Source organism: Thermobia domestica, chromosome 10 (genome assembly GCF_964235325.1).
Source record: "Thermobia domestica chromosome 10, izTheDome1.hap1.1, whole genome shotgun sequence".
NCBI lineage: Eukaryota > Metazoa > Arthropoda > Insecta > Zygentoma > Lepismatidae > Thermobia > Thermobia domestica.
Window position 1 is genome coordinate 17,447,534 of NC_137463.1, and position 24,915 is coordinate 17,472,448.

The following is a 24,915-nucleotide window of genomic DNA, read 5'->3' on the forward strand; positions in this document are numbered from 1 at the left end:
TATTTACCAGCTTGAATTTGACTTGTTTGAGTTTGAGTAATGTTTTGGGTTTCTTGTTTCATAATTGAGTATTTTTTCGTAGAAACTTCCCATTTTTTGACAAACTAGAAATAATTCTTATATATTTATCTATTTCAAATTGTAAAAAATTTAGATGATTTATCCAGTGTGAAAGAACATTTCCAGTACACAATTACATGTACAGTTAAAAGCTGAACACTGACAAGTCTTCGCGTATTTTTGATTCATAAATGAGGCTGTTTCCGCTCATAACACTTTTTCCAAGTGTACATGAAACAAAAATTAAAATTTAATCCCCGTACATGGTTGCCGGACAAAACAGAAGTACAGTTTTTTTTTTCTCCTGATTAACTTTTGTCGGAGAGAATGAGAAACAGTGAATTGCGTCAAGGTCACATGAAGCTATTCCTTAAAATTAGTTTTACGTCTTTCGAAAGTTTATTTCATTCTCCAGACTAGAAAAAAAAAATTATTTTAAGCACGTTACAATACCATCTTTTACAACTTCACCGCGAAGAAAGTAATTATGCTTTCTGTATAGAATAAAACTACTAGTATTCTGGAATTTGCTTCGTTAAACATTATAACACGACTGAAGTTCTGTAACAAGTTCTGAAAGAGTGAAAAGAATTTTTACTTGTATATATTATACGTATAATGATTAGAGGAACTTTTTTTTCGCACTTAACTCATCTAATGATGCGAATTCAATTACATTAAATAACATTCGAAAATTGAAGAAATGAAAGACTGGACTGTGGATCGAATCTGTATCTCCGGCTTACCGTGCCGGTGTGCTAATGGATTCCCGATCCGTCTTGCATTTTACCATTCTCTGAGTATTATTTAAGAATTTACTCTTAGTTTAAACACTGTGCGAACTAAAAACATCGTCCAAGATTTTCTGTGACTTCTACATGGCATGTACGAATGAATCGGTTATTTTGCTCCGTAGAAATTGGTGCAACAGGCTCGAGACTGATTAACTACAGCTCATGCATCGAATATGGATATGCTTAAGAAAAAGATGTTAAATCATTGTCAGCATATTGTACCTGAATGCAGCCGAAGTAGTTAGCAGAACACTGCAGCAAATGAGCAAAGTAAAGCAAATGATTTAACAGCAATCACTTCAATACTTTCACAAATAATCTACATCATTCTTGTAAGGACAGCAATCTACACTGTCCATTTGAACTACTTGTAGCAGTAAGTCAGATATTCTTTCTTTCGCAAATGAAATACGATAACATTATAATATGAACAGCTGTGTCTAATTCATACGTTCTTACTGCTATGCCCTCTAACGCTATTACTAAAATCCTATAATCATCTTTCAAGCCAATGCCAGCGACAAATGGAGAATTTGGCATGTTAAGACATTTATACAGAATAAAAAATTACATAGATAAAATCTTGTACATTAAAACAAAGTTACAGGTTGTTAACCTTAATAGAAAAACGAGTGAGTATCGTTTCACAGTGTGAAACTAAGACTTCCAAACTATGCGAATTCAATCTTCACACTTGAAGTAGTGCATATACAAATACTGACTGCAATAATAAAATCAAAGATAGAATTTGTTCCCTGGACGCTGTATCTATATTAAAAAGCCATTTTTCGCTATTTTGCTCTATGGCGAAACGAAAATTCGTTTATTTCAACCACTTTCGGTTTGAACAGAGCTACGGGAGGAGACAGAACCTATTCTTCGGACACTGAATTGATTGCAAAAAGCCGCTTCTTGATTTATTTTACCATTTTCGCTCAACGGATATCAGTATTGAAACCGGAAACAATAATAAATTTGAATCACTTCCGGCTTTGGTAGAGTATTGTGGATAGTCATATGTAGTCTTGAAACTGTAAATAGTTCGCAAAAAAAAAAAAAAAAAAAATCTCGCTATGTACTACCGTATTTGTTATGTGGCGATAAACGTTGAAATTAGAAATGACTAATTTGAACAACTTCCAGTTTGAACAGAGAGAGAACAGCGGAAATGTAATTTATCCTTGGGACGCTGAATCGATTACAAAAAAAGAGCATCTCGTTGTCTCTTACCATTTTCGCTCTGATACCTATCGACTGACGGATGGACGCATAGCGTAGTTTGGAAGTAATAATTGCTTTTATCTGTTAAATTGAACACGATATTTTATATTATATATATATAGGATGACCCGAGAGGAAACCGACAAATTTGGAACATACTTTCTCACACTAAAATAACAGACAAGTTTATTTTACACTTTGCTGAGAAGTGCCTAGTTTCGGAGGAACAGGCAGTTTTAGGCAATTTAGCGATAATGACACCAGGCTGGGTGAACTGAGACTATCGAACAAACAAACTTAGTCAATGTGTTTCTCACATCGAAACAAGAAAAATGTCTCTCTTTATCGCAGCAAAGTGCAAGATAAACTTTTGTTTCGACGTAAGGAATATGTTGATGGTCATAGTGTAGTAAATCTGGGTCACTATCACAAATCTCTAACACTGCTTTGTATCTCAGAAACTAGACACTTCTCAGCAAAGTGCAAAATAAACTTTTCTCTCGTTACATATATACACACCAGAACAGTCTTCTGCTGAAAAATGACAATTTACCAGGTCGCTTAATGTAACCAAAAACGTAAGCTGTGAAACAGTGGTTACGAAATGGTCTTGGAACCATGTATATATATTGTAAATAACTTTCGGAAAATTCTTATTGTGTATAGTGATTTCATACGTACTTGGAAGGATTTCACATCAGGATATATTCAGATTACTGTTTACTGTATAGACAGGACTTTTCATGTGTATGTAGATCAATTCAAGTTTTCCCTCAGTTTGAAATCTAAACTTGAAAGCGAAAATACTGCCAATTTTACATGATTATCCTGACACAACTAACATAAATGTTTTAAAAGATCAGCGTTATCTTTCGCATCCTATAATGGTTTGCTTGTTGTGTTTGTACTGACTGCTAGTTGCAGTTTCTCTGAATATTTTCGTCACATATTTCGTCTGAAAAATTAATTGAACACAAGGACACATAGTTCCAAAACATCCAATTAATCAAGTTTTGGGTTGATTTTTGATTTCATTAAGTGACTTGACAACAGAAGTTACATTTGTGCAAGTACGTGTTTAATTAGAAAAATATTATAATGCAATTATACATTCGAATTTTTCGGTTAAATAAATAAAACGAATTACAACTTTTGTATTTTAAAATATTTATCAAACCAAATTTCTCTTTCATTACTAGCATTGGCTCAAATGACTACAGAATTTTTGCAACGGAAATAAGCCTTCAATGTCATTACAAGGACAAAGCAACAAAATTCATCACTGTTATAAACGGTATATTTTATGCGCAGTATTACCCAAAATGATCATATACGCCTTCTACTCTGCAATTTCTTTCGTTTTATTACATTTATTAACTCAATATTCTACACTGCTCAATAACCAAATTTCTTCTTGCTTCACGAAAGGCTATTTAAAGCACATATCAATTTCTAGGAACGATCAGGGCTGTAACTAGGATTAAGTAATTTATATCAGTTGGTATTATCATTTACATGCAATTGAGTATACTGTCCGAAACAGAATTCGTTCTCCCCATAACTGTCATATCATCTTAGAATTTTTGCTTAACTTCTCTGGTCTTTTGTGGCCATTGAAAACACGAATCTTAATTCATCTCAACAATAACCTACATTACTGTAACGAATTGCACAGTTTATACAGCGTGAATCAAAAGTCCGGGGCCATGGACTAACTCCGTTATGGGTAAATATATGAAAAAATGGAAAGAGATAAAAATTGGAAATAGCGTGACTGAACTTCCAGCACTTCAAATCCATTCCTCAACAGTGTTATACTGTAAGTATGGCGAGAACCAAAGAGAACAACCTATTGAATTGGCAACGTTGTTTATTCATTTAACATAGGATGCCTTACCAGTGTGTAGCCCAAACCGCTGATGTGATTCGAAAAATTCCACCACTGTAGATTAAAAACTATATTTCCAACTATCATTTTTTTTTTTTTTTTTTAAATCAAAAGATTCAATATATTTCAATCAAAAATTTTCTCATACGCCTTATATCTGGAGAACTGCATATAGTGTAGCCAAATCCAAACTATCATTTAACTCAATGTGATGTGCTTATTCCGTACAAAATACGAAAACTCGATTTAGGGGTCGTTCAAAAATGTTGTGCCCCTGATCCAAAAATGCACCGAAAGATCAGATATATTTCAATTACGAATTTTCTTGTACCCCGTACATCTAAAGGAGAAAAAAAAAAAAAAAAAAAAAAAAAACCTCGACTTACGGGCCATTCAAAAATTTTATGGGCCTTGTTCCAAAAGCTAATTATTGGCCAAGATCGCAATCTTTTGATGTATTTCTTGATCATTCCTAAAATTCTTGGTTAAGATCACAATATTTTGATCTATTTCTTGGATCATTCCTAAAATTCTTGTTATATATTTTCTTTCTCAACTTTTCAAAATCACATTTTCTATCTCTACACCTGAGTAATCCAAGGTTGCCACGTAGACTAAATTGGTCTCCAGCACATGATTATACAGAGAAAGAAAGGAAAAAACTAATTTTTCAAACAAGACACCTGTATAGACTATTTAAAAAAAAAATGAACCAGATGCTTTTATTAATTTGGCTCATTATTTTTCTCTTTCTCGCTTTCTTCCATGTACTGTATTTAGCTCCCTTAAATCCTATCGCACACTTTTTAGTTCCCGAAACTAACATTATCAATAGGTTTACTTGAGACCTGACACTGATCTTAGTCTTTCCTTCAAGTTAAATCATTCGTTGTGCCATCAAATCAAGAATATCCAATTGTTATGTTAAACTGGCAAATAACATACACAATTTGAGACAACATAACCCCTATTCCAACTAAGTGAAATTCTGATATTATTATGCTAACATTTTATGTAATTGCAGGATCTTGTCTTTGCTTTAAGATTCATCAATGTTTTGGAACATTATTTTCAAGAATTATTTTCAGTACAAATATACTTTGAAATCTGTTAGTACAGAAAAAAGGTGCTGGAAGTAATAAAGATATCTAACAAATATGTACGCACCTCTATAATTTCTGCACGGTATATCAGCTTTGATTTGCTTCCTCGACCAAACTAATGAGTACTCCTACCCCCCCCCCCCTAATGACAATACGTAAAAATTACGCAAATTTATTTAGAAAGCTTCAAAGTGTTCATTTTATATTTAATCAATATTCTAGTTTCCTCTACAACAATTTTAATTCTTCAAAAATTTAATCAGTTCTATGTACTATGTTCAAAAAAACCTCACCACCCACCTCTCTCCCATAAACCATTACACTCTTGCCTACATTTGGGGATAAATCAAAGAAATACGGATATTCTTTGGCCACTCGAGACATTCATATTCAGCCAAAGTATTGGAATCTACGTACGGTTGCCAGAATATACATAGCTTTCTAAAGGTGGGTGGCCAAGAATTTTTTGAACAGGGCTGTACATTTAGAGGACTTTTAGCATACAGTTGAAAGAAAGATGACAAGTGCAGTAATTTCTTTGAAACTGCAATAACAAAATGATGACTACAGAACAATTAATTCGTTAATATGACTAATCAAATTAGGCATAATTACTTATTTCAATGTACTTAATTAAAAGGCATGAAAGGAAATATATCAGCGTTCATGATGGACTAACTACTATACAAATTTGATAAATTACTGACATCCATTAAAGCTTTGATTTCCAACATGATGGATAAAAACGAAAAAAAAAATAAAAAATAAAAAATAAAATAAAATAAATTAGTAGTTAAAGAAAAAATCCATTGCACTAACACACTACAATTATAGGAGTCATGCCTTACGTCAACTAAAGTATTTTTTAAAAATCCAGTAATTTTCGTCTTCCCTTACAGCTCTTATATGAAGTTTCAATGGATCTAATGGTCTAAGTTCTTAATGGTTGTAACGAAACCAAACCACATAAAACAAAAGGCATACTGCAACCAACTCGAACATGAAACAACAATTCAAACGGGGAGAATTAAATAGCATGCAGAACCCAGAAACCTATCAAACAAGACATGCACATCTGCAAACTGACCAACATAAAATGGGTAGTAACTTTGGAAACACTGCAAACGAAACATTATGCAAGACAAAACAAATTTTCAAAACTTAGGCCACATAATACAAGGGTCATTTATACATGGGAACTCCTCCATGCTCACTTTTTACACAATATTGAGGTGAACATGGACAGGAACAGATCACGACACAAATTACATATGGAACTGATGTGATGCACCTCCAGTGCTTGCATATGATCCGTTACTTATAAATTAACCAACAGGTACAATGCTTCTCAATATCAGCAGATCTGTATGAGTTCACCACATTACACATACAATAATGTTCAAAAAGACCCTGGATATTCAACACTTTTTAATAATCTTTTATAAACCGTTCGTAGGGCATTTTGAAATGTAGGTAAAGATATGAAAGTGATATGCTCTCCTTAATAAACTTTAGCTGTGGTAGGATCACAAGCCTTATCAAGCACGTAGATAAGGGTTTTTGAACATGACTGTACGTGAATTTGTCTGACCGTACTGAACGAGATTTTCTTTCGGACGGTGTGCTGACACACTCAGGAATATTACCAATTATTTTATTCCCATCAAATTCTGATTCCTAAATAAACTTTGCACTTTCAAGTTTTCGACTCTTCCATACAACTTTGTTTACAAAAAGGTGATCAAAACGTCAAGCAACTCGTGCTGCAAATGTACTTAATCTTCTAGTCTTCTTTTTCTCATTTGCTGTAGATGATAAGAGGTGATAACTGAGGCAAGGGACTTGTAGTTCAGGACCACAGTAACATGGTATACACATCAGAGAAAAGACACTCTGAAGGGTACACACGGAATTCGAGTTACGAAACAACTGCAGCACGCTAAGAGGAGGCACAACTCGGGAAGGTATCGCCGAATAAAAAATCCATTATGCGTATGTACGATAAATTCAAGAGAACTGGGAGCGTGTGTGTGTGTGTGTGTGTGCGCCCTCAGAAGTGGTAGACCGTTCTTACAGAGGACAAATTGACGGGCATCTCCACGACTTGCGTGACTTTTTGATCCATGTACAACAAGGAGTACGGGAAATAGAAGCATGAAGAAAAAAAAATACCGGCAAAGAGCAATGCAAACCTTGTCTTATATTGTATATTGCTCAGATTCATTCGCTAAGTGGGTGCGTATTGCTCTTCTTCGGTGAATGTAATCCTTTGTATTTTGATACATATTTTTATTTCTCCTATTCCCAATTTTATCCTCCAAAGGTCCGCCTAACAGCCGAAAGACGAAGTCCAAGGATTACTCAGGAATCAGAATTTGAAGTCATGTCAGATGATTAATTTTTTATTTTAACGGAAATGACCCTTGTATATGTTTATACAGTAAACCTTTTTTACGTTGGCCACCTGTTCCAGTTGTTTATAATTTTGTTGAACAAGTGGTGGCCAACATACACTGATTCACTGTATATATAGTGCGGTTATTGTAAAGATGGTGTAAAGGAATATCTGCTGTTTCACTGTCATCAAAGCGTTGTATTTTCACCTCTCATGTCCAACGACACACGACTCGCTTCCATTTCAACTGATATAACATAGCAAAGCCAGCAAACGAAACGCATGTGAAAGACTGAAAAAAACAGCAGTAGCCAGAAAAGAATCACACAGGAGAAGAAAATGTTACGCACTTGAAGAAATTCTTAAAGATGTTTCCTGGACTGAGCTTACTGGCTCCAGGTGAGGTAGGTGTAGATGGTGTGGACGAACTACTTGTAACAGTAGAGTTTATGTTTTCAGACCCCATACTGAAATTGAAGCAACCAACTCAAATGTTGCATGTATCTAGCACAGCAAACATTACAACCTAATACTGATTCATCACTCATCTCATGGTTTATTACTTCTTAACTATCATGAATTGTTTCAAAACACATTACAATGGTATCACACATGAGATCACCGGCTACTATTCTAGAGTTCTTGTGCCGCAGCACATTTATTTATCCTAACTAGCTTATTATAACTGATAGTGATTTTACTAGTTGTTCTGTCTCAGGAACAGAAGGATTTTAGATCCTATGGCCAAGTTTATAATAATTTCTTTTATCAAGTACAATTCTACAATAATTTAAAAAACTAGATATATATACATTTTAATTACGCTAAACTGTTTCAGCAATGTTTCCTTCGCCATAGCTCTGGGAAAATCACTCACATGAAAGTGTGTCTCACTTTTAGAAATTTAATTTTACACCTTTTTCTTGTGCCCAGTTGAAGTCTGATTAAACTCTTGTTGATGTAAATTCCTTGTACTCGAACTTCTGTTGTAATGAATGTTATATAGAATGGAAAGTTGAAAACTATGTAGTTCTATATTACACATGTAGTTACAAAAGAAAACGAAAATGAAATTAAATCTTTGCGTTTTACGTCCCACGCTTATGCCGGTTAGCCTAAAGGAGACAGTGATGATGAGAAATAAATGGAATAGTAGAATGAACTGGGAGGAAACGGCAGAACCCCGAAAAAAATCACGCACACAGTATTTGTCCACCACAAAGCTCACTTGGAGCGAACTGGGATCAAAGTAGGGATCCCATGCACCAGAGGTAAACACTCTACCACTGAGCCACCGCGGCCCCTAGTTACAAAAGAGTTCTAGTGTAAAATATATATAGTGGATCGTTCAAAACAAGGGTTGTTAGAGTACAGGGAATTTACGTTCACAGGAGTTTAAGCCTCATGTCTCAACTGGACACAAGACAAAAGCACAAAATGAAATTCTGAGAACTGAAAAGATTTTCAAGCGAGTTTCCCAAAGCCCCTAACGAAGGCAACAGAAGTTGCTGAAACTGTAATTAAAGTGCATTAGGACGAAGTACTTTGATTTTTTTCAAATGAACTATTCAAATATCCGTAAAATTATATCAAATAAGTATACTAGATTTCCATCTAAGCTTTCTTTCTACTCATATTTCATTTAGCTGCAATAGACTATTAAATATGATTGCCACTAACATGGAGGTTCATGGGAGTATTGAAAAAAAAAGAGTAAATTTATTGTCTTTGCAGCAGAAAATGGGAGACATTCTGGTGGAATCACTGATAGAGTATGCTAGGCATTGAAAAGATTTTCGAGCAGTTATGTACTGAGAATAAATGTCAAAAGAAGTAGTGTATCTTAGTGTAAGAAGCTGTACTAGCACCCGTGATACAAACGGATAGAACAGAGAATTAGAGACTGGATTTTTCTCAGATCTACCGTAGTTTACTAAGATTCTTTTACCAATTAAGTTATTATTCTTCCATCCTGTTCTACTTTGTTGATGTTTTCAGGCCGGACCTAAGAACAGGCAGGAAAAAGGTATACCTACGAAACAGACTAAGCCTACTCCATAGTGCATACAAAAATAAATTTCTTTTTTTAAACTGAATTGACCATGATGAATTAAAGTAATGACAAACATTCTATATGCTATTCCATATAGTCTTTCTTGCTTTATTTTCCTGTATTTACCTACTTTAGAATATTATTCTTTGTACTTGCAAGGTCTATTACAGATTTTTGACATATTTATAGGAACTAATAGAATGTTTCAGAAAATATTATGTAAAATGTTGTTTCATCACACTGCATTTCCAGTGCGATGAAAGAACAGACCTCCATTTACAAATCCAAGCAACCTGACAACATAGAAAATTACTGTTATATAGAACATTCATACCAACATTAGTTTGTATAGCATCTGGATATTCAATACTACTACCATTGAATAAATTCTAATAAATGTATTCCCAAATGTACCTGAAGCCTTAAGAAAATATTTCCTGTGCAATTTTAAAGCCAATTGTATATACTGTTAAAACTTCCACGAGAGTGACCTATCTGTTTACTTGTACTTATATCTCAATAAACTTTGAAGATTCAAAATAGGGTGAGTGTATCAAGACGGGAGTGGCCAAACAGTTCGTTCTAGCTTCATAATCCCGGGTTCGAATCTTGCATTGATATCCTGACAGATTTCTAGTCTTTCTCAGTCACCTAAGGATTGCTGGTTTCATACCAATGTAAAACTGCTTCATTGTTGAATAAGACTTTCTTAAGCTAGATTGCCATGCTGCAAGAATCTTGTAGCTGTCATCAAAAATAAAATCTTGCAACCCTACAATATTTCTCTATGTAAACAGTCTTGAAAGGGACATGCAACGATTTTTTCATCTTGCAAGGAGTCAAACCATGTGCAACTTTCAGGGTAGTCTTGCTTTCTACCTCCTATCGCCCTCCCACTAAAATAAAGAAAAAAACAGTTTCGCCGCTTCCGAAACAACGGATTCTTCACTATCTGTCCACTAGAGTGCAGTGCTACATGGGTGGAGATATCTTTCTTGCTTTCAGAGAGTGTACCGTGGAAACAAATGGAAAGATGGGGTTGCAAGATTTTTTACTGACAGCTACAAGAAGATTCTTGCAGCATGGCAACCTAGCTTTACATACAGTTAAAAAAAAGGAAGAAAAATTGTCTCGTTTGTCAACGTGTTCTTGTGTATGGAATCTGAAAGAGAAATAAACGGTTGCTTTTTTTCTTATTGTCTTTCTGTTTTTTAAGTGGGTATTGCTGCTATTATATATATCTAACATGAATAATCGTGTGTGCGCATTTACTTACCTTCTGACTTGGTTCGCGGGCATCGAAGTAACGGCAGTAGGTGAAGAGGGAACCTTCGTTGGTATAGTGTATGTTGTGGCTGTAGAGGTCGTAGTAGCTACTGTAGTAGTGGTGGTAGTGGTAGTAGCAGTGGTTGTCGTTGTAGTAACACTAGCTGCGGGTTCTGCCAGCGCTGCGGTAACTTTAGGATCTTCCTTTGCATGCGACTGCCTGGTTAAGTAACAAGTTCATTATCTGTACTTTAGCCCTGTTTACACGTGTGAACGGGTTTAAAATTATTGGACATTTTCTGCTGCTGATATTGACAAGCACAAAAACACATAGACTGACCACTATACAGGGTCTAAATAATTTACATGCTTACACAAATGGTATATGAAACACTTCACTAATCTTTACAAAACAGGTTACGTCACTTCCCTCTTGTTACCATGGCAACCATGCTTTGCTTATGTACCGTGCTATCAACACAAGTTTTTAACGAACACTAAAAAGGTTTTCATGGGAAGAGGAAATCTGTGTTTGTGAAAAGTTAACAGTAAATTATAAATACAAAACTTATCCCTAGGTATAACACAAACAACTGCACCGAGGATAACTGCGCATTCCGTCCAGATATTACGTTAATATAAACAAGATTACCATAGCAACAGTCCGGCAATGACATTATTACTTAAGACCCAGCATAGCTTAGACTAAATATCTAGATATCTATTACTATTGGTTTAACTCCCGTAGATCATTTCCTCGATAACAGTTAATTGTAACTCTATTAAATTTGTGGTAAAAGTTACCATTTACGCTTTCATAGACGTACATCATGTGGCCCATGAATTACATAGAGCAGACATAGTCTACTTGAGTATAAGGAGAGGTTTCAGAAATCTTTCGGTTTAACGAGCCACGATTATGCCCTTTAGGCTACATGAGGCAGATGATTGAAGCAAGTGAATGATGATGGAAGAATCGGTGGAATGAGAACGTGGGAAGAAATGGGAGTACTCCGAGAAACCCCACGGACACGATGTTGTCCACAACAAACTTACTTGACAAGGGATTGAACCTGAGATCCCACGGACCAGAGACAAGCGCTCTACCAACTGAGCCACCGTGTGTCCCAGGAGGGGTTTCAGATCACATGAAAATTACCAGGTGCTGTACTATCAACAGTACCATAGCACACCATCGCATTAGAAACTAGATACCTACGTGTATTTTTATTTTCTCAGGGTACCGAACAGGATAGGATGGTTCCATCTTTGGCTGCCGCGTTCACCAGACTTAACTCCTCGACATATTACTCCTGCTACAGAGATTTCTCCACTCATATTTTGGTGAATATTGAATTTCATCTAAAAATACCCCGTGCTCATATAATCAAACAAAGGTTTGGTTTTCTTGCAAATCTCATATCACTACCTGCACAACATCCCAAGTTACAATCATCTGCTACTACGGAATGACTATATAAAACCTGTATCATATATATACTGTAATTGCAGATCATTACAAAATAAAAATTTATTAAAATAGAAATAAATATGTCAATCTTATACGAACCCAGTATATATAGTTATTGATTGATATTTTTATTTACTTGTCTACTTCCTCTTTTGCATCTCATTTCCATCTCCAGGAAGAACCATCAAAAATATCGAACTTATTTACCCACAAATATTCTCAAGTGCTTCGCAAGCTATACATTTCGTTAGACAAGCAAATATTGAGTCTTTGCATGCAATAATGAAAGGTTTTGTACCAACACTGCTATTTCATGTTGCTTCCGTATGAATACACAGAAGTTACTTAAAGCGTATTTTCCAGAGTTAACTTAGAAAAATAGTCATTATGCACAACTTTCTTAATATGGATACACCAATAATTTGTAACAAACAGATAATTTGATCTCAATCTACTTTATGTTCCGAACTTACGGGAGTTCCTTATAATCATTAAAAAAAAAAAAATCCAACGTCTAGGTTAATCGAGACTCAGCAACAAACTGTCAATACAACGAAATACTTTAATAATTCTCGGACTGAAAGCATTTATTTTTTATGAATGTATTTTCGTGAAAGTTTCATCAAATTCATGATTATTCACGTAGCTCATTATGCTAATTGCATCTGAAATGCGAAAGGTGGTCGCTATTCCTCAAAGATGGTATGATAGGACTCATCCTTTGTATCCAGGCCTACACAAGTGTGTATGAAACTGTCCTGATTTTACCTGATTTTATATTACGATATGAACCATGAATTCATTTCCCACCTTCTGAATTATTTACAGTATATTCAATGGGAAGACGGATTTGGATGCTTGCTCAAATCGTAGGCACTGTTTCTAACATTTTCAAATTCTGCACCAAATATCGATAATGGGAATACTTTATACTCTTTCCAAAATTATAAACAGGAGAAGCAATAAACAACGGTTCAAAATTTATTTTGGACTTCATCAATGGTGCCAAGGTATATGATGAGAAGCCATTTCAGTCACAGTATCATGAACATATTACCATATATCGTACTAACTGAATTATTTTGAAGAGTAAATTACAAAATGTGCATTGTAGTATTATGTATAGACAGGTTTTCGGCCAGTACTCTTTAACCACGAAGTAGATCCTTAAAACCTCAGCACAAAAATATTCTGTTTGGTGACCCTTAACACTGATCAAAACGTGATTAAAATTGTTAAATCAGGTAATTGTGTTTTTTAAACAAAAACGCTCAAGTAAACTAGCGTCATTCTGGTTTTTGGAAGAGTACAGTGTGCTATCTTTGTTATTTCCGAAAAAAAAAAAAAGTATATAATATGTGCATAATGACCATTTCTTAACAGAAAAGAAAGAAAGAAAGAAAAAGCAAGTGGGGAAATAAATCAGGATTATTATACTATACCTTTGCAGAGAGATGTCTGTCAATGCTGTAGAGTGAGTAGTTACAGGAGGTGAGTGTAAGATAGGGCAAGAATTGGCTTTAATACGATCACGTAACTCACGTAACCTGGTATAAAACCTACATGCAGAAAACAAAATCAGGGTGCAACAATCATGCAAAATTAATTGTAATAAAACAAGAACTAAAGCATATTATACCAACAGCCCGATCTTGCATTATTATGTTTTTTCAGTGTTAAACATAAATTTCGTGTTGTTGAATACATGTGTGTGTAAAGCAAATTTTAAATTTAGCTATTAAAATGATTAATACAAAAAAATGGCTGGCGAAGTAAATAAAGCTAAAGTATTAGCAACTTAAATATATAGTATAATATTCTACTCACAATTAAAGTAAACAATAAGTACAGCTTATCCACATTAGCATGTTATACTAATCGCCCGAAATTGTATCATCATGTTAAAAAAGGAAGAGTGAGTATAAACGTAACTTTTTGTTACTGAATATGCATAAAGCAACTCTTGAAAAAAAAAATCAATAAAAGAAAATGTGTAGCAAAATAAATCAAGCCAAAAGTATTAATAATTTCAGCTAGCAATTACAGAATACAGCATAAGTACAGCTCGGCGGTATCAGTGCATGTAAGTTTGTAGAAAAATAGGATGAGTGGGTGGGACACTTAGGAATAGATAGTGTACATAGTACATCAAGTGCATACAGTTGGAGCAAAACAGCATGCTCACCTCATGAATTCTTTAATAGTAACTTGGGAATTAATAGACCAATATTTAAATACAATATTCTGTAACTAGGAGAGAATTACGGTATTTTTATATTACAGAACACCACGTTTCCATACGATACGGCAATCTAAGAACAGTTTGATCAACTATGGAGAGAACATACTATCAAGCGTTCGATAAGGTACATATTTTGGGTTATTGGCGAGAGCGAGTTTGGCAGCTCTTTCCTCTTTACAGGTAAATTGATATAGAAACACGTATAGAGTTTTTATTATTTATATATATAAACTTGAAATCTGTTATATTATTTGACGATGATATAATTTGTTACAAATGGAATAACCTGAAACCGTCTATGCGTACCGTAGAGGGATAAAAAAAAATGTCATTACAACGATGGATTTGACTTGCATAGTCTGCAAAAGATATTACCATGATCTATACTTTAAAACTGTGCGCAACCTTACAATGTTCATAAACAGAATATAAGAGGAAAATATGGACCAGGTAGTAGTTTATGATATGATTTATTGGGGCTACAATTAGGTATGTGCGCTATAATTATAAAATGAAATGAAATGACATTGTTGAGTTTTACGTCCCACCGTTACGTCGGCTACGTTAAAGGAGACGGTGAAGATGAGAAATGAATGAAATGGTGGAATGAAGAAAGTGGGAGGAAACGGGAGCGCCCCGAGAAAACCCACGCACATTTTGTCCACTACAAAGTTCACTTGGCGGGAGCAGGATTTGAACCCGGGACCCCATACACCAGAGGTGAACGCTCTACCATTGAGCTACCGCGACCCCTGCCATAATTACAGTGGTCTAGAACAGTTTCAATTTTCTGGTAATTAGTTCTTTTCCTAAAAGCTACCGTATATTTACGAAACAGTCTTTGTAAAGTGCATGAGTATGCAGTATGGCTCAGGTGTATACGATACTGTAACCAATCCACGGTTCCATTACTTTTACCCGAGTACAAAATGCATTTTAACCAGCATTTAAAATGAAAGCGTTCGTAAAGCGTTCATGTTCATAAAGTAACGTTGAAATCCTACTTTTTTCGCACGAATAATGTACTTTTTTATTCGTAGAATCCTAAAGAGTAACTGGGTAGAAAGCCAAACGAACTACAACACATTCAGAATTCCCAATATATTATTATTATTCGAACTGTTTCCTGTGTATCGTTGACTTAAAAGCATTTATCATCTCCGTACATTTCCCATTGGTATATGTTAGTTGGAAATATCTATAGGAGAGTATGAGCCGTGAGAAATTCATGTTGGACATATTCTCAAGGAGGTAAAAGCGCGTAGTGACTTTCAGTGTTGCTCGAACTGAGCATATCCGTGTACGGGCAACTATCATGCATTCAAAAATGGATTTTCATACGTCAACTAGTAGCATCTTAAGGAGGCTACTACCAACACCTGGATTTTCCAGTTTTACTGTTAACTCCCAAATCAAATACTGAGAAACTTTGTATTTCTCAGGGAGAGTGCATGACTGTACTACAGTATATGAGCCTCGTTGGGTCGTTCTTCAGATACTGAATATAGCGCATTGGTATCCAATGTTTTATATTTTGTACAGATAATATAGGGAAAACGCGCTAAAACGATAGTTAGTTTTCCATTGCGAGAGGAAGCTGAATCGTTTCCTGAGTGGTTCGCCGGCTGTGAGATCGCTGTCCAGCTGTAAAGGCAATTGTGGTAGTCTTAGCCACCTATCTTCATGCCGCTTGGAGGGCTAGTAAAATCATCATGGCACGGAGTGAAATTCATCGCAGCCTTGGATAATCACCGATCTCCCTACGCCACTGACCGCCTGAGTTATACTCCCTTCTACACCTGAAATAAATATCCGTGTATTTAAGTGATTTAAAGTGTGAGAATATCAGCGAAAGGACATAATAATAGTGATAAAATTTTAAGAGTTTTAATCATCCAATAGGTGTAACAGCCCATTTTGTTGGTCTAAGCCAGCTCCAGCGTCATCAGTCAGCGACGTTTAACCTTGCGGCGAGGCGCGCTGCGACGCCCTGTCCATAACAGGCGCATCAGAAGCTTTCTACACCCAGTGGCCGTCACGTCTTGTTTTCACGTGACTCTCCAGTTTGCCTCACAACGCTGGTCGGACGCACCACCCCGGAATCGAACCCGGGACTACGCGGACGTGAGTCCAACACTAACCACTAGACTACTGTGTCTCCTGTTTTAATCATCCATTATCTTAATATTGCGCTTAATGCGTGCAAGGGTTCCATGTTATATTTTTACATATAGTTTTCTTGATATATACAATAAATATTCAGTATCATTTCATGCACCTCCTACATCGTTGCATGTACAGGGTGCCTACTAAAACTCCAAAATGAAATTTCGTGACTTTTTCGTGACCTTTTCTTTGCCAAACCATACAACTTAGTAACATTCTCAAGAGCGAATTTGGTTGCGAATTAGGCCAAATTTTCATGTATGTGATAAAATCGTGCTTTGTTTGCGATTTGGTAGCGTCTACAGCCGACCATAAAACATTTTTGATGGTGAATTTAGTGGTTTTATAGAACAAAATGTTCTAGTTTGTATTCATATTTGTACACACACACACACACACACACACACACACACACACACACACACACACACACACACACACACACACAAAAAAAAAAAAAAAAAAAAAAAAAAAAAAAAACGTGATCCAAAAGCAAAATTTTGTGACTTTCTTGACTTCATGACCGTTTTTTTTTTTTTTTTCGGGACTTCCGTGACCAATAGACACCCTGATGTACGACATTTACCAGTTCAGAAAGAAAAGAATCTTAGCCTCTCCATATTTAAGATTTACAACTATAGTCTTTTCCTACATATACTACGAGTATTGAAAATGGCCAATATTAGAACCACTTTTCTTTGAAGTTTTCTTTCTTTTTAAGATATTAAGTTTTCGAACAGAGTACCTTGATTGAGAAATGTACATTCTTATTCAGCATTCTTTTTCCAAGGACTGGGAAGTAGTAAACGATTACAATACTAAAGTTGAGTTGAACTGATTTTGAGTTTAATATCCCTTTCAGTAGCGAACCTATATGAGACGGGACTTTCTGATTAACATGAAATCTGAAACACATGAGCTCCTGCCGGGAATCGAACCCGGGTCTCCAATGCCAAAAGCGCGTACGCTAACTGCTTAGCCACGAAGGAGCTCTACAATACTAAAATTATATAAGCTTTTTACATGTTAAAAATGCTTCAATCTACAGAGTGGACCAAAAAGCAGGTATACACCCCTGCATTGATCAAGTATAGCATTCTAGTTTATGGATTTATTTGCTTCGACTGTTCCTTTGCCTTAAGTTGTAAGTAAAAAGACGTTAAGAACAAATAATAAAGAAACTAGGTCTACCTGTTTGATAACAATAAGAAATGATATAAAATACGGGACGGGACTGTATGCCTACTTTTGGGCCACCCTATATTAAATCTTTAGAATGAAACGATATGCCGGATAATTAATTACATATTTTCCTATTTTTGTTAATGAAACAGCATAAAACAACCATTAAACTGAAAATGAATTTTATGCAACGAAGAAAGGAAGCCTCTATGCAGTGCTAAGAAACCTTAAAAATATTTATTAAAAGGAAAAAAAAGTTTCATGAAAGAATACATATACTTAACTTGAATATTAATTAACATTAGTAATACAGATCTGTACTACAAACAAATATAGATATAAAAGCAAAAATGGACATTATTTACTATCGATCTACACGATTAACAAAAATGAGATTTCTCGTAACTCCAAAATAATAGTTCTAGTCTAACATCAGCTAAATTCTTAATATTACACTCTAATAACGCTGAACTGTAACGGAAATATTTAAAAAGTAGTTTTTTTTTCACACATTCTTAACGAAATTCATGTAAGTGACCTTCGTTAAAAAAAGGATAGAAAGCCCAGCCTACAACAAATCTGCAAAAAATGCCTACTTACTTGGTATCATGTTCAAAGCTTTGTGTTCTACGGAGAACCACTTCAACATCAGGACCTTCCTGATTACTTCTGCTTTTGATTGAGGAAGACGAAATACCTCTCGCAGTACTATCTTCCTTCTCGCTAACCCCTGAAATTTAAAACAGTTGAATTTACTCAATGTGTATGCATTACAATAATCCGAATATACAAAAGATAAGGAAAAAAGTATTTCGTTAAATCAAAAAGAAAATTTATAAACAAATGCTAAACAAGGTAGCAACAATATTTTTTTTTTTTTTTTTTTCCTGTGATCCGAAAACGATTGAAGGTTAAGTAAACTCCCTTATAAAGTCACCAGATACTGAATTTACCTAATAGCTTTCCCACGACAAAGAAAAACATAAATCAAGTATCCCAATTCTCAACCTATTTTTTTTTTAACGAAACAGGAAAGAAATTGGCCACTTTACCCTGCTCTACTGGGTTACTTGCCCTGCCTACCTACGTAAGAGTAAGGGGGAAAGAACCTGTTTCCGGGCAGAACATGTAAACAGATTATCACTGAGTAAACTCCATGAAGAAACAAGTTCCTTTTCAGCAATGAGGCTATATGACATGGATCTAGGTGGAATTCGAACCCCATCGCAATACGTTCAATGCTTTCTCACAGAAATTGAACTCAGCATCCCGTTCACCTAAAGAGTGAATCCACTAGACCAAAGGGAACGATTAGGGATTAGTAATCATATTTCTGGGCTTTCGGCGATATGGTCATTTCAGCCCGTCAAGTTAGGGATCACGTTCCTCGGCGATCACACTACCCATTGGTTGCATGGAATGTTAAATCTTCTTTCCAAATGTAGTCGACCGTCAGAAAATGTCACATACTATATCTCCCCGAACCGCTCATACGTTTTATTACGATTGTATTCCACTAAATAAGTGCATGAATCATTAATATTATCCACATAACAGCTATTATAGATAATGAAATGGTTTTCTAATAGCATCGGCAGCTTGACTGTCACATTAAAACCATACTTTTATTTTTTTGTAAGAGTGTGAGCCACAAGGAGAACGAAATCTGACTTTCCTATCTGAATCTTTTGTTTTAAGGTCATGTTATGTTTTCTGTATATTTGTAAAGCATGCAATTTCCAATTGCGATAGACGTTAGTTTGAAATTTATTATCTTTTCTAAAAATAGTAAATTCCAATTTAGTAATTTCTGGAAAATTTACTTCCAATTCCGTAGTGACATTTATTTATTTCTTTATTTTTTATGCTTTCTGTAAAACACATATTCACTATAAATCAGCTCACTCGTACAACATTAAGGCTAATGTATGGATTACTATTATTACTATTACTATTACTATTATTATTATTATTATTATTATTATTATTATTATTATTATTATTATTATTATTATTATTATTTTCTTGAAAGCTTATAGACTTGTATCATTAAAAGAAAATCTTGAATTTCAATTCCAACAAATACAGCTTTTAGAGTCACTTAATGGATATCCTATTTTTACCTTGGAGAAATGGAAATCGTATGCTTTAAATACATAGAAAACCTAACACGAGCTTAACGACGATACAAATAGGAGTGCCAAATGGATTTTGTTTCCCTTACTACGCTTAATTACAGAAAGTGGCAAGAAAGTATGGTTATAATGTGACAAACCTCAGATGTAACTACAAAACTATTTTACTAGCTATAACAGTTATTATGTGGATAATTTTAGTGCTTCAGGTACTCATTCAGTGGAATGCAATTGTACTAATACATAATAGGAATGACTAAAGAAAAGTGACTAACGAGATTAAAGGAAAATATTGGAGATTCAAATGACTAAGATCTGGCTGCTCCGGGTTTATCCAAACATTTGGAAGCCTCGAAGCACTCAGTTCAAATAGTACAAATACTTCATAAAACATCTTCACTAACAGAAAACGCTACTTATTAATTATATTTCATTAGAACTAAGATGCCAAGACTAAACCTGGAAGAGAGTTCCCTAGACAGAAGCTGGAACCGTATCATCAACCTAGAATTCCCAAATGCCCATGAAGGTTTTTTTAATATATATAAGCACTCATCAATGCACTTCAAGAATTGGTTACCCTGATACATGGTGACATTATTAAGAATTGCTATTTTTGCAGATAGTTAACAATTTTCATATAATGGCCGTAAATAAAAGTTTCATTTAGTTTGTGAAACAAGAATTTCTGGAGCTGAAGTTTTAAAACTGGAGGTATTTTTCAAATACAAGGAAGGAAACAGTATGGCAAATATATGAATAGAAAAAACCTTGATATTTTCTTCGGAGGACCATCCGCAGATGAAACTTCTAGTGTAAGAAAGGGAATTAGATGATAATTAATAATTAAAACAGTGCAGAAGTGTTTCTGCACAATATATGACTGCGTAAACAAAACAAAGACATTAACATATTATCATTATATAGTCTACAGTGTACGCTTCAGTGAGCATTCGTATCTATGGAACAAGCACTGCACAGCATACTAAAATCAAATTTTTTATCTAAAGCCTACCACAAAGAGAAATCAACATATATAACTTACGTATTGCAGAGGACTTCGAGGTTGGTTCTTCTCGACCGTTGGCACCTATTCGATTTCTAAAGGAACCTGAACGCCGCCACGCTGGGATATTAGACTCCTCATTGTCCAAAGGAGGTTTGGGAGGTGACGTAGGTGCCTGTAACATTGAATAACGAATTATTCAGACACCAGAATCATTCTTAATAATAATAATAAATTTTACTAACATATGATAAATATTTTTCCTTAGTAATAATTACAACCTAATATTCTCCGGCATTACAGACCACGAAAATAGTATGGCTGTCCACACTATTTCTCCTTAATAGCCGAATGATGTGTAGTAGTTAGAAAACTGTCTCCCATTACCATTATTTTTAGGTATATTTGACCTCAAGGTAAGACATATCCTACGAAGGCTGTTGCTATAAATAAAAGTAAGATGGCAACTCCTACTCTTCAAGTATGAAGGTACAGATAAGAGCCATAGTATATCCCCCGGCCGACATGTAAGTAAAGGCAAATGAAGAAGGATGCACCGTTAGCATGTAATGTACGTAAAAGTCACCCGAAGTTAACATCTCGACAAATGTGAATTACTGTATTAAAAGTAAATTCAATTCTTGATACATAGTGTATTGCTAAGAATAAGCCTGTGACAATTTGAATAATTAAGCATAGGCCAAGGAGGGACCCAAAGTTTCATCAATATGAGATGTTAATCGGTGCAGGGAGATAGACTAAGGCATTATTAGCAATTTTAAAAAGGGGATGATGTAGGCGAATGGGTATTGACATGTGTTTTAGAAGGCCGAAGAGGTCCTTAATATAAAGAAGTAATTTTTACTACAGCAATTAATGTAATAAATAAGTATGTGGCTAATATAATAGTATTTATTAAGATTGATGTTATGTAAAATTTTATACCAGGAATTTCTTGGTAGTTAGTTGTACACACATGAGGGTCAGGAATTGAAATTATGTTTGGTAAGAGGAGAGGATCGACAATTCAGATGAAGATTAAGAGGGGAGGAATGAGGAAAGCTAATAAAAAAGGTTGGGCGTTAGAGTGAATATTTCGATATGTGTAACGGAAGTTCGATACTTCTTAATGCAAGTATCAGACTAATTGCTTCACGATGTTTCATTAACATCGAACTTTGCATTCCATGCACATCAAAGATCCTGGAACGAAAGCTAACAAAAGCATAGTATATTTATTACTTTCAAAAAACTAACATCTCATCTTCACATCTCCCCGATAACCACCACATTTACGAAGACACTTTTGTATTGGGTGGGAAACACTGCATACTGAAGTGAAATTTAGAGCGATCTCACGGTGGTTCACTAACAGAACGGTCACTCCTACCAAATTGGTCTAAATAAAATAGCCAGACGGAGTGTTTTGGGAGAAAGAAGGATTCAAGTAACACCAGTAGTCAAGTTGGTGGAAATAATAGTGATTGGTAGGGCAACTTGTACATTAGTTTCAGGCGTGGTCAAAGAGACTAACGGTTGGGATACTGCGAAGCGGAACGCAACGGGAAACAATCCTAATTTGATGGCAGTAGGAAGAGAAATATTTTTATAATGGTCTTTCGCAGGCCAAAATATAGTTCCGGAGATAAAGTATTCCCCTATTCGACTCTAGGAAGAGGATGTCTTTGGAAGGACTACGGGACGAAAGAGAAACAGTGCGAACAAAATCGCTAGAGAAAGGAAGACAAGCTAAAGGTTTAGAATAGCGGCATGCAACGTATACCACCATGTCACAAGGAAGGAAATTAGAAAACCTTAAGGAAATGAAACAAAATAATCTCGACTTGGATTTTGTACGTTAGAAAGGAAGGTAATGGGAACTTGAGAAGCGAAGATATAGAATGTTTTATACTCATGTAATGAAAAGGACGGTCATAATGGTGTGGGTATAATTCTTGGTAAGCGCTTAAAGGAGAAGGTATTGAAAGTACAATTTGTTGATGACAGAGTTATGATGTTAAGGGAAAAAAAAAAGGATTTAGTGGTGACAGACATACATATCGACCACTTCGCATAAAACGGAAGAAATTATATGGACAAGGAAAAGAGGGATGTATGTGTAACTGTAATGGGAGATTTCAATGCAGTTGTAAAGGAAGGTCAGGAATGTAGCGTCATACGCAAATATGGTTTGGGCGAAAGAAATGAAGTGGGAGACTAGTCAATTTCTGTAGACAGAATTCCCTAGTAATCGGGAATACTTGGTTCAATCAGCATACGAGAAGAAGATATCCATGGAAATCCTCGGTAGATGGCCGAAAATATCAAATGGACTATGTTATGATTCAGGATAGGTATCGGAATAGAGTGAAGAACTGGGCTGACATTTTCTCTGATCAAAGCCTTGTACTGGTCGAAGTGAATATTCAACTGAAAAGTTGGAAAACGAGGATGCAAGAAATCTTTTCCTAGAAAGTTTCGAAGGAAAGTACTAAAACTAGGAACGGATAGGTGCAGTTAATAACCGACGGCGGATCCATATTATACTTTGCATACAACATCCTGCAATAATAGTATGTTACCACGAACACAAAACGGCTAAGAAACCACGGGTTACAGAATAGATATTCCAGAAAATGAGAGAAAAGAGGGGTGGAAATGGGTTAATATAGAAGAGGGCAAAAAGATGTAAGGGAAGTTAAACAACGAGTTATGAAGGGAAACAGACAGAGCAAGGGAAAGTTTTACAAAAGAAAATGTGAAGACAGAGAAACTATCGAGTTGAGAAATATCAGGAAATGTAGAAAGACGTAAAATCAATGGAACTTCGGAAGAAACAAGGGGTATTAAGACTGCAGTAGAAAATAAGAATGGAAAGATAGTCAGCGAGAGGAATTAAGTCTTAAGAAGATGGAAAGAACAAGTAGAGAATTTATACAAGAGTACGGATATACCGCGTGGCTTAGACGCTGAAGTACAAAGAATTCTTGCAACTGTACAATAAAGTATATGAAACGAGAGAGCGATCAGAAATTTCCTGAAGACGATACTGATACCGGTGTGTAAGAAATTGAATCCCAGAGTGATGCGAGAACTACAGAACTATTGAATCTTACATCGCATGCAGCAGAAGTTACGCTTCGAATACCGAACAGAAGCCTGTATGGAAGAACAAATGAAGAAAGTGAGGAGGACGAGTTCGGGTTTGGGAGAGGTGTAATGGTACAAGAGATGCTACTGATTTATTAAGGGTAGTAAGTATAAGGTTTATAGAAAACAGAAAAGAAGTATGTGTTGTATTTATTGATCTAGAAACGGCTTTTGACTGCATGAACTGCGTATTGTTGTTCGAAGTTCTGAAGAAGGTTAAGTCTGAATAGAAAGATCGAAGACTTAATAAAAACCTATACATGAACCGACAAGTAAGTGTTAGAATAGGGAAAGAAATGACAGAGGAGAGTACAATTGGAAGGAGAGTATGACAAGAATGTCTCTCGCCAACATTATTTAATATCTATCTAGAAGAATTACTAAAAAAGACCCTACATAATGAACACGGTATTTCGATAGGAGGTACACTGATTCGTTGTATGCGGTTTGCCAATGATGTTGCGCTTCTTGCAGAATCTGAAAAGAAAATCAGTAAGATTTTTAAAAACCTGACGAATAGCAGAGAAGAGTATTGAATTAAAATAAATATTAAGAAGACAAAAGCAATGGTGATTGGAATGAAGCGATCAATGTCAAATATAGAAGTAGAAGAGGAGAAAATAGAACGGGTAACTAGTTTTCGATATGTAGGTAGTATTATTAGTCATGATATGAAGTGCGAACGTGAAATAAAAGTAAGAATAGGAACGGTGGAAGAAGTATTTAAGTGGAAGAAAAGTATTTTGTGGGTCCTTGGATAGTGTGTTAAGAAAAGACTCCTAA

General features: G+C 35.2%; 1 protein-coding gene across 10 annotated transcripts in view; it reads right to left on the bottom strand.

Annotated features, from left to right (window-relative positions):
- Mbs (Myosin binding subunit) overlaps positions 1-24,915 on the bottom strand; it is a 284,430-nt gene that overhangs the window by 131,853 nt on the left and 127,662 nt on the right. For 7 of the 10 annotated variants that reach the window (XM_081727797.1, XM_081727795.1, XM_081727802.1 and 4 more), the window contains 5 exons: positions 21,022-21,157; positions 18,442-18,571; positions 13,694-13,810; positions 10,791-11,000; positions 7,812-7,928 (listed from right to left, as the gene is read on the bottom strand). In XM_081727797.1, the coding sequence (XP_081583923.1) occupies positions 7,812-7,928; positions 10,791-11,000; positions 13,694-13,810; positions 18,442-18,571; positions 21,022-21,157 (710 nt within the window). The remainder of the gene's footprint in view (positions 1-7,811; positions 7,929-10,790; positions 11,001-13,693; positions 13,811-18,441; positions 18,572-21,021; positions 21,158-24,915) is intronic. The other 3 variants (XM_081727801.1, XM_081727800.1, XM_081727803.1) reach the window with 3 other exon arrangements.